Source organism: Pteropus alecto, unplaced genomic scaffold (assembly GCF_000325575.1).
Source record: "Pteropus alecto unplaced genomic scaffold, ASM32557v1 scaffold123, whole genome shotgun sequence".
Lineage (NCBI taxonomy): Eukaryota > Metazoa > Chordata > Mammalia > Chiroptera > Pteropodidae > Pteropus > Pteropus alecto.
Window position 1 is genome coordinate 8,550,308 of NW_006433950.1, and position 10,796 is coordinate 8,561,103.

Below are 10,796 nucleotides of genomic sequence, written 5' to 3' on the forward strand. Positions count from 1 at the left end.
CCTCATAAGGTATGGGGTTTGTTTAGACAACTCATACTTGCTTAGTTAACCCTTTACTATATAATGACCTACAGTGCGTTTTTTATGCCATGGAAAACTGGTTTTGTATTTTTTTTGTTTTATTTTTCCAGAAAAGCAATACCTAAGAACAAGGAGGTAATATCTATCTTCTCCTTCCTGATACACAAACAATCATTTCTTTATGTCCAACTGTTGGCCACATTTTGTCAAGTAGCATGAAGGAAGTTAATTTCTATATCAGAGGTAGTTGATATCTTGATGGTATTTGGAAGTCATTATGCAAAAGAAGTCGCCTTAAGGTATGGCCCACCTGAGTGGAATGTAATCATATATCGGCGGTGGGGGGGGGGAGTATCCCCCCCGATATATCTATTAAGTTAAAAAAAAAAGCAGTAACTTCACAGTGCAGACACCTCACAGACACCACCTAAACTAAGTGATCCGGGTTAGCATCACCAGTAATAAGGCGTGCAGGCAGGACGGGCAAACCTTTACCCATAACATGTGTTGTGTTGATTTCAGTTGAGATAAATTGCTCCTGAGTGGAATGTAATCAACTTGTTACCAGGTGGCCGACTGGGCTCTCCGAGGAGGTACCATGTCAGGGAGTCAGGGCTGCAGTAGCATAGACCCACAGCAGTGGCAGTAGCCAGACCAGCCTTCATGAGTGGGTGCCCATGCTGGTGGGCCCATTATTAGCCTTTGTCTCTACTACCTTTGTGCCAGCACTGGGGTGGTCATTGACAGAGGTTGGCTGATGACAACTGGCTGAATCCTGCTTTCTACTTCATTTCGTCCCTTCCATGGTAGATGCTCTCCGGTGGGCACCCTTAACGATTTATGAGATATAAAGACCTAGCTTTATGCCTACTCCTATAGCTCCAACTACATGCCTTTTCCCAAACCTCCTGGACCCGAATTTTCCAATCTTTCTCCTCATAGGCCCCTGACCAACCAGTCAAGCCATTCATCATTGCCCAGGGGCCCATCTATATTCTTCTGTTGAGCCATTTTTCTTTCTGCCAAAGGAGATGACCAGGTGCAGGATCTGGAGCTCTGCCAATTGAGAGGATTTCAGGGTTACCCCAAAGTAGGGCTGTAGTGCAGCGCAAGTCCATTTTTAGCTCATACCTCCATATCGAGCTAACCCATTCATGAATCAAACTTGAACTTTCCCCCCTCTATCAGAAGAGCTCCCACACCGGCCATAGGTGTGAGTTGAGGGAGGGGTGCTGGCCAAGCGATGCTGGGTGACTCGGGGGTCTGAGCTTCCTTTGCTCTCTGGCCCTGCTTGTGCCTCGTTTTGTTCCCTTTTGTCTAGTAATGCATTGTTTTGGACCTGCCTGACTTTATGACTTGGTAAGTCTAATACATTGCAGGTCATGATGGCCAGCTTTGGCCACACGGTCACTTGATGTCTTGTGGTCACACTCACCATCTTAACCAGGACTCAGTAGCAGGTCAGGGGAAGTTTTTGAATAGTGTGTAGCTCTTTGTTGCAGATGTCATAGCCCTGCTCCAGAACCTTTGGGATCTACACAGTGATTCTTCTTTTAGGGTTTGCCACACACTACCTGGCATCTGTCCCCCAACCATAGATACTTCTAGAACAACTAGCTACATGTGGCTAACGGCTACCATATTAGGAAGCACAGATACAGGACGTTTCTTTCTGTACAGAAAGTTGTACTGGACAGTACCACATCTAGATCAAACAGTTTACAAGAAATACAGAGAGTAGAGAAATATATGAAATAATACCACAAGGATAGAATCATCCAAAAAAACGGAACATGGAAAATTCTACAGAACAAGTGACCCAGTTTCTTTAACAAATAAATGGCATGGAAAAAAAGGGCAAGAGGTAGGCTGTTGTAGATTGAAAGAAATGTTACCAAATGCATTGTGTGGACTTCTCACTGGATCTCGAGTTGAACCAACCAACCGTGAAAGAGATTTTTTATTTTTTAAGACAAGCCACTTAAGCAACACGTTGAGAGCGGAAATGTGAACTCACTCAAATGTAATCGAGGAAAAGAACCTAAGTAGGGGTTTGTATTCCCGATTCGATTGAGGAAGAAAACAAAGCTAGGAATAGCTTTGTCTCAATAATGTTAGCAACATGCTCCATTGAATTTGTTGTGGGAGGAAAATGGAGCTTGAAATAGCTTCAAGAGCAGCAGCCACATCCCTGGATGGTCCTGGGATCTGCCCAGTGGGAGGGCGATGAAAAAATGCAACAGTTTTTTCCTTTCCTTACTTGATAAAGTGTTGCTCATCCTTAGCTCTCCCCTTGCAGAAAGGTTCCCTGACTTCCCTCACCACCCTGCACTTTTCAACCTCACAGGCCCGATCTAGGCCTACCCTGTGACACTGGGCCTGAGACTCGCAGGGTGAAAAGGACAAGAATGTGTGTCTGGGCCTGAGCCTGGCTGGAGCTAGGTGTACGCAGGAAGGGAACGTGAAGCCGAAGCTCTGAGGCCCAAGTGGAGATGGGAAGGAAGTGGGGTAGTTGGAGAGGTCAACAGGGACTGGCAGGACCCTTAAGGCCATGGCGAGGAGTCTGCCTTTGTTTGAAGAGCAGCTCGAAGCCTTGCTGTTGTTTCCTTTTGTGTCAAGCCTCACCTCTCCTGTAGAAGTCGGGAGCCTGGCAGATGTGCCTGACTCAGCAAGCTCTATGAGGACTCCGCTTTAAGGCGTGTCACTTTAAGTAAGCTCCACCCTCAGCACAGCCAATGGGCTGGTGCAGACACCCAGCTTAAGAACCCACATGCCTCTGGCCATTGCCCAGGTATGGCCAGTCTGCTCAGGGCAGCAGCAGCCTGGGGGCAGTTCCCCTGGAGGAGTTACTGTTCCGGGGGAGCACAGGTAGGCAGGGGAATCCTCCTGGAGGGCGCCCCCCCCCCCATGCCCAGTTTCCATCAGGCTCTGTGCTTTCCCGGCACTGTTTGACCTTGAATGGAAGTTCACTGGGCATATCCTATGTCAAGTGTGGGCTGAGGCCCCCGAGACTGCCACCAGTGGGGCTGGGGGGGTATCAAATGAAAGGTTTGTGGGCACCTTTTTGGGGGTCCCAAACGAACACATATGTTTTGAAAGAATGTCTGGGAGGCAAGGGCCTGGGTTCTAGGCCAGGCTCTGTCCTTGACTTGCTGGCCTGCATTCCCCATCTGTCAAATGAGAAGGAGCCCCCAGAAGGGCTCCAAGAGTCCTACGAGCCCCCAGCCATGGCAGAGTGGGGGTGGGGGCACCATAGTTGATGGGCTATGGAACTTGTGTCTTCCTGTCCTTCCTCTACCAAGCTCTGTCCCTGGTGTGCCTGTGGCAGTGCCTGGCTGGCCTTGGAGAAGGAGCAGAGATGAGTAACATTTCCAAGCCAGTAAGGCAGACTGCTTCATGGAACCCCGCTGATGCCCCTTTCTGTAGAGTGAATCTGGTTCTTATTTTTACCCAGGTGGCAGCTTTTCTGAACTGAAACACTGACCCCAACGATTCTGTTTGGGAAGGGGCACATCTGTAGAGTGGATTTGCTTCTGGTGGGCCCACTAGCAAGGCCTGGCTCCCCTGGCTCGTGGGGGTGGCATCAGTGGTGGAGTAGGGGAGGCCAGAGGTGCTGGCAGCCCCTCTCCCACTCCAGCGCCACCCCACCTGCCACAGGGGCAGTTCTGTGGACCCTGAGGGTCTGCGAGTGACCCTGGCAACATGTCTCTTCCCTGCAGGGCAAACTCAGCAAGGACTTCGTGGAGGCTCTGAAGGCAGTTGTGGGGCGCCCCCACGTGTCTACTGCTACTGTGGTCCTAGAGCAACATGGGCGTGATGAGTCGATTCACAGGTGTGGGGGGGCCCCTCCTTTGTCAGAGCTCCTGGCTGGGAGCCAGCGTTCTGAGCTGGCTTCTTTTCCACCCATCTGTTTTGGGGTGCTCTGGCATTCTCTTTTCCTCACCCCTCTCTCACTGTACAGTCTCAGGCCCTGCAATATCTTGGTGATCCTTGAAATGTGAGCAGGACCGGAGGTTCCCACGCCCCCTCAACTGTGGAGGTTCTGGTTCTAGGTGTCAACCTCCAGATGTCGTGGTGTGGCCCCAGAATGTGGAGCAGGTCAGCCAGCTGGCAGCTCTGTGTTACCGTGAAGGTGTGCCCATCATTCCATTCAGCACAGGCACTGGGCTCGAGGGTGGAGTCTGTGCTGTGCAGGTATGGTGGCCCCTCCCCAGCCAGGCTCTGGTCCCATCACGCTTGTCATATTTGTGGTGCCCCCTCCCCCACACACAGCCTGGTTGCCCAGGTCCAATCCTCCTTGCCTGCCATCCCAGGGCTCTGGTCTGGCTGCTGGGAGGTCAGCTTCAAGGCAGAGTCTTGGGAGAGTCTTGGGTGGCCTGGCAGGAGACCGAGGTCAGCCAGCTCCTTAGCACCCCTCCTGCCAGGGTGGTGTCTGCATCAACCTGACTCACATGGACCGGATCCTGGAGCTGAAACCAGAAGACTTCTCTGTGGTGGTGGAACCTGGCGTCACCCGCAAAGCACTCAACACCCACCTGCGGGACACTGGCCTCTGGTTTCCTGTGGGTAGGCTGGGACTTGTGGGCCTTCTCTTGGTGCCTTCAGGGCTCCCTAGAGGCAGGGCTGTTTCTGGGGCACCCCTGCCTGCCTCAGGCTGCTCTCTTCCCTCCAGATCCAGGTGCAGATGCCTCTCTCTGTGGCATGGCAGCCACTGGGGCTTCGGGCACCACCACCATCCGCTATGGAACCATGAAAGAGAACGTGCTGAACCTGGAGGTGGTGCTGCCTGATGGGCAGCTGCTTCACACCGCGGGCCTGGGCCGTCATTTCCGGTGAGCATTCTCTACCCACGAGATGGGGGCCTCCCAGATAGGTGCCGAGGTTTGCTCCTCTTGCACAAGGCCAACCTGGGGCCGTGCCAGGGAACAGCTGCCTTGACAGCAGACCAGCCCAGACCTCGGGCTCAGCACCCCACCTGGCAGGGGCTTAGGGGACAGTGCCCCAGCTTCCAGCTCTAGGCTTCTGGCCAGAAGTCCATTGTCACATGACCTGGGCACTCACCTACCTTGTGTGTCTCCTGGGCCCAGGAAGAGCGCAGCTGGCTACAACCTGACTGGGCTCTTTGTGGGATCCGAGGGGACACTGGGCCTCATCACAGCCACCACTCTGCGCCTGCACTCTGCCCCTGAGGCCACCCTAGTCGCTACCTGTGCATTCCCCAGTATCCAGGTGGCCGTGGACAGCACCATACACATCCTCCAGGCTGCAATGCCTGTGGCCCGCATTGGTAAGCTGGGGACTGGATGGTCCAAATGGGCTCCCCGGAAGAGGTCCCCTCTGAAGACCAGGCCTCACCTCACTTACACTCTCCTCGGTCCCAGAGTTCCTGGATGATGCCGTGATAGACGCCTGCAACAGGCACAGCAACCTGAACTGCACCGTGGCACCCACGCTCTTTCTCGAGTTCCATGGCTCCGAGCGGGCACTGGAAGAGCAGTTGCAGCGGGCAGGTGTGCCATAGGGCAGGGGGGCACAGGATGCCCAGACTATGGTCTAGTGTTAACCCCCCACCCCCCACAGAGGAGATCATCCAGTACAATGGAGCCTCCCACTTATCTTTGGTCAAGAAGGAGCAGTACAGCCAGCTCTGGGCCGCTCGGCACAATGCCTTGTACGCGTTCCGGGCCCTCCGGCCGGGCTGTAAGGTGAGCCGGGCTGCGGGGAGGTGGGACCCACGGCTTGGCCCACGGATCCTTTGCTTAGCCCACTACCCTAGTGTCCAGGGCAGCAGGCTGAGGCCCACAGCATTCGGGGCTGGCCCCACCCAGCTCTTTCTCAGACACTGTCTAGGGGGAAAGCAAGGTCATCTGCTGGGAGGGAGCCCCTGCCGGGAGCCCCTGCCGGGAGCCAGGCGTAGAGCACAGGGGCCCTGGAGCAGGCGCAGCACTGTGCTCTTAGCTCTTGGCTGTTGTGACCACGGGCTTCCTGGAGAGAGGGATGATGAAGTGGAAGGTGTTAGCCAACAGGACGGGGAGAGTCTGGGCTCCAGCAGCTCATGCAAAGGCTCAGTGGTGTGGTATTGGGGGACCCATGAGGGTGAGGTACAAAGGGAGAGCTGTGGAAGCCTCTGCCGGCAGCACCGGGAGAACACACCCCAGCCATCATCGCGTCGTACAGGGGAAACCGAGGCCTAGAGAAGAGCAGGCACGTCCATGTGTGTGAGGCCGAGCCTCTCCAGACCTGTCCTTAATCTTGACTGCAGTGACCCCTCCCCTCTGGGCAGGCGGTTAGGGGAAAACCTCACCGGCCTGCCCCTTGTCGCAGAACTATACCACCGATGTCTGTGTGCCCATCTCCCGGCTGCCAGAGATCCTAGTGCAGGCCAAGGAGGACCTGAAGGCCTTGGGAATCACAGGTTCTACCTGCCCACTGTTGGGGTGTGGGAGGGGAGGACAGGGTGCAAGGGCTGGGCTGAGGGCTGCAGCTCTGTTTTCTGGGCCCCCAGGATTCATCTTTGGACACGTGGGCGACGGCAACTTCCATTGCCTCCTGATGGTGGACCCAGAGGACACTGAAATGATCTGCAAGGCTGAGGCCTTTGCATACCAGCTGGCCAGGCAAGAACACAGCCCTGGCCTGGGAGGAGCGGGAGGAGCCGAAGGGAGTGGGAGAGCACCCCGCTGAGAATCTTTTCCGTTCTCTCCCAGGCGGGCACTGGCGCTCCATGGGACGTGCACTGGGGAACACGGCATCGGGCTGGGCAAGCGACAACTGCTGCAGGAGGAAGTGGGACCCGTGGGCATGGAGACCATGCGAAAGCTCAAGGCCGCACTGGATCCCCGAGGCCTCATGAACCCAGGCAAAGTGCTATGACGGACTCTGAGCACTTGACCTACAAGCCCCTAGACGATGGAACTTTCTTGGTGTGGGAAAGGATCTTGATAATTCTCCTTGGGGTCTCCAAAATAAACACTCGTGGCTATCTGGAGATGAGCAGACAGCACCTGTGACCAGCTTCCCATGCCATCCCCTACTCCACATGTTCTCTGCCTTTTGGCCAGTGACACCTTCATCCCTCATCCCAGACCTGTCCTCCAACTCGTGCAGCCTGGGGAGAGGGTCATTTTCAGGGACCCAGGTCCCTGTCCCAATTGCTTCACCTGTGAGAACCCCAGGACCTGAGGACTTGCCCGTGGCCAACAGCACTCACGACAGAATCCCCCACTGAACCCCAAACAGCTCTTAGAACACTCTGAGCATGTTCTTTAAGAAGCTGCTACCAATCCCTAGAAATAGAAATGAAGTTATTCTCCCTGTACCATGCCTCTCCATGGTGTGATGTATTATACTCCCAGCTTTTTGGCCGTCAAAGTCAGCATCTGTCCACTGGGGATCAGGCCTCTGCCTTGGGGTATGAGTTTTTCCCGCCTAAGCCCACTAGAGGGCACTTGCCACCATAAATTCAGATGCCACAGCCATCTGCTAGAGCAGTTGACCCAGGACTCATCTCTGCCAGGACTACAGCTCAGTCCTAGACTTCTGGGGTCAGGGAGGAGCCTGGCGTTCTGCAAGCCAATCTCTAAACTCTCCCAGAAGCCTACTGTGTGGGTCCATCTCCCTCTCCCTGGCCCTGCCCCTTAGGAAAGCTGCTGGCCAGCCATTCAGGGGTACCCTCCATCCTACCTCGCTTCCTCTCCCAAGCTACCTCTGAACTTTCCCAGACTCCATCCCCTTGCCCCTACCCTTCACCGCTCCCCATCAGCTGCTCAGGCCCTGGGTAGAAGAAGCCCTCTGTGGCAATACTGGGCTAAGCCCAGAATTTGCTCCTATGTGACTTTTGTCCCCTGCCTGCCCTGGCTGGGAGCAGTAGCTGTGCCAAGGGGTGGTGTATGGGCAAATCTCATGGGCTTCCTTCACAAACCACCCCATCCACGTCAGCCTCACATATTCTACAGAGACACAGCTCACAAGACCCTCCGCCCAGGGGCAGGTGTCTCCCCTACCGGGCAGGGCTCTGTTCTGATGTGCCTCCACTGCCTGGCCACTAGTAGGTGTTCAGCAAATGACCATTTCCCCACAGGTTTTTATTAAGAAAAAGTCCAAACATACAGAAGAGTTGAAAAAACAAACATACTGTTCACATACCAGCCAATGAAGATCCAACAATAAATATTTTTGTATTTGCTGTATGTGTGCATTTTGGAAGAACCATTGGGAACTCAGTTACACATTTGACATTATTCATCTACATAATTCAGCATCTGTCTCACAAGAATAAGGACATTCTCCTAAAAACCTCAACATCACTAAATGCTACTAGATAATAATAGTGAGATGCTCTGGTTCAGGAAGCTCCAGAAGTGTGCTGGTCCTCAGCAGAGAGACTGGACGGAACCTACCTCCCAACTCCTGCCAACACCTCCTCTGAGACCTTGGAGAGTTGTCTGGATGGAGGACAACAGATATCAGTTCCCCCTGGGAAGCCCAGATACCCTTGTCCCATCCCCGCACCAGAAGTTGGCATCTAGGTCTGAATTGGGAGGACACGGTAGGCAGCAGAGGGCTGCAGTGTCCCCACGGGGAGTCGAAGTCGCTGGGGGCAGGGAGTGGGGTAAGCACCAGCCCCAGGGGCCTGGAATAGCATCCAGCGTGGGCTCGAGGCCTGCCCCGCCTGGCTCACGACCACTCAGCTCACCTAGGACGCTGCCAAGGCCACCAGGCCTGAGCAACCGAGGTGGGCACACAGGTCTCCACCTGCAGGCCCAGGGGTCAGGCGAGGAGATCTTCAGGGTCAGCCTTGCTGAAGGAATTAAATATAGAACAGGGAGACACAGATGCCAGGCAGAAGCAGGCGGTGCTGTGAATAGAACAGTGCTCTTTGCAGTGACAATGCCACTAGGGAGCCTGATGTGTATGTGCCAGGGCTTCTGGGCAGACTCTCTGACCCTCGTGGTGACCTCTGAACTGCGTGACTGTCTCCACTTCACATGTGAGGAATCTGGAGTTTAGTTGAGTGAAGCTGTTTCAAGATCATTCTGACACGAGGTGGAGGAGCCGCTTGCACATAGTCGAGAGCGTGTCCTGGCGAGCATCAGTCCCCGGGGTCTCCACTTCAGGCAGCTCTGACGCAAAGGCTCAGCTCAGACCCACTCTTCTTTAGCGTTTCTCTGTACGTGCCGAGTGTGCCTGTGCCTCGGCTCACATTTGCCCAAGGGCCTGCAAAGCCCTTGCACAGTAGGTGCTGCAGGAACCATCTGATGGAGGATGACTGCAGAGCAGGGCCTGGAGGGGTTGCAGTCCACAGAGGCAACGGTACACAGGAGGCCCGAGAAGGGCAGAGCAGAGAGGGCGTGGAGCCATCTCCCTCCATAGCTTTCCTTCGCAGGCTCTGCAGGAGGCCTTGGAATGCTGCTCTGGGAGCCTGTCTGGCACAGGGACAGAGGCCAGGCTTGCACTGCTACCCCCTGCCCCAAGCTTCTTACCCAGCCCAAGATGGGCCAACATTTGTGAGCCTTGAATGGCTGGTTCTAGTTCAAGGCTCTGAGCTGGCTTAGCCCCAAACCACAGCCTGTTTCTGGGCCTCAGTGAAGCATGCCCATGAGTCAGCACTGAGGCCTGGACTGAGCGACAGGCAGGGCAGGACGTGGGATGCGGAGCGGAGGGCTAGGGGCCGGGGAGAAGGGGCGGTGCTGGGCCAACACCTGGAAGAAGCGACCCCCTTGTAGCCTCCAATGGCTGCAAGATCTTTGCCCCTGCAGATCTCGCAGAAGCGTTCCGTCACAGCCACTCCACAGGTGATGGCAGATTGTTCCATGATGCTTGAGAGGGTTAGTAAACCTCTGGGATTTGGGCCTGACCTGCCGCATCCCCTGTACCCAGGCGTGAGTGCTCCAAGAACCACATCACACCTGCAGCCCCAAGCAGTGGCCCTGAAGGAAGGCTTAGGAGGTAGGGGAGGGAGAGGGGGGACATGCCTTCAACCCCCATTTCCTGATCGTGTAACAACACTTCATTAAAATAAAGTCACACAGTGCATCTTTTATTAGACATTATTTTAATACCATATCAAAACATCTTGACTAATGAAGAAAGCTTTTCCCCCAGCTTCGAACATTTTTTTAAACATTTTATAGGTTTTTTTTTTTTTAATATTTTAATATATAAATACAGAAACCTATCTTGCATGGGCTGATGCCATGTGTGGCCATCGATGGCTAAAATGTTCTCAAACGGAGCGCCTGAAAACAGGGGTAGCTGTACATGTTTCTTTAATAAGTCTTTTGTCTAAGTTTTCTGGGAAAAAAAAAAAAAAATCCACAAGGGTCTAAGAAAAATGTTCAGGCATTTTTGCAGGACACTTGTGGTTGTTAAATCCTCCGAACTGACCAGAACCAGGAGGGAAGGAGGGAGAAGAAACGGGCACGGAGGGGAGAAGGTCTTCCATGGGTTGGCTGTTTCAATTTTTTTCTTTTTCTTTTGGCAATGAAGTCAAGATCTCAGGGTCCCCAGGGGAGAAAAATGCAAAACCAAGCCAGAAAAAATGGACAGAGGAAACCAAGGCAGAGCGGTTGGTGACGGAGGGCCTGCGGGGCGCTGGGCACAGGAGGACCGTGCCAGAGGGCTCCTGCGCCGTCGGAACGGGTGTGACGAGAACCTGGCTGTGTTCTCTTCTGTCACTGAGTGGGTTCTAGCTGGGCAGCAGACAGCAATCTGTAAACATCACGAGGGAAAACACCAGTCGACACCAGACTTTTTTTTTTTTATATAATTTTTTT

The 10,796-nt window shown here is 54.0% G+C and overlaps 2 protein-coding genes across 2 annotated transcripts in view; one reads left to right on the top strand and one right to left on the bottom strand.

Moving 5' to 3' along the window:
• Nucleotides 1-2,814: 2,814 nt before the first annotated feature.
• On the top strand, nucleotides 2,815-8,056 carry LDHD (lactate dehydrogenase D). The gene is made up of 11 exons (XM_006908818.2): nucleotides 2,815-2,889; nucleotides 3,741-3,853; nucleotides 4,074-4,215; nucleotides 4,446-4,587; nucleotides 4,694-4,853; nucleotides 5,109-5,308; nucleotides 5,403-5,531; nucleotides 5,602-5,726; nucleotides 6,346-6,436; nucleotides 6,527-6,638; nucleotides 6,729-8,056. The coding sequence occupies exons 1-11, from the start codon at nucleotides 2,815-2,817 to the stop codon at nucleotides 6,892-6,894; spliced, it is 1,455 nt and encodes a 484-aa protein (XP_006908880.1). The 3' UTR covers nucleotides 6,895-8,056.
• A 2,000-nt stretch (nucleotides 8,057-10,056) lies between these two features.
• The window catches only part of ZNRF1 (zinc and ring finger 1), an 89,706-nt gene continuing 88,966 nt past the window's right edge, over nucleotides 10,057-10,796 (bottom strand). Inside the window, exon 5 of the mRNA XM_006908820.3 lies at nucleotides 10,057-10,731. The gene's annotated coding sequence lies outside the window, so the exon portion shown is untranslated. The remainder of the gene's footprint in view (nucleotides 10,732-10,796) is intronic.

Bases quoted from the DNA above. Each gene is read 5' to 3' on its own strand.
- LDHD (XM_006908818.2), top strand. From the start codon at position 2,815: ATGGCCAGTCTGCTCAGGGCAGCAGCAGCCTGGGGGCAGTTCCCCTGG. The intron at 4,216-4,445 runs GTATGGTGGCCC...CCCTCCTGCCAG, and splicing joins GTGGAGTCTGTGCTGTGCAG to GGTGGTGTCTGCATCAACCT. The intron at 6,437-6,526 runs GTTCTACCTGCC...CTGGGCCCCCAG, and splicing joins GAAGGCCTTGGGAATCACAG to GATTCATCTTTGGACACGTG.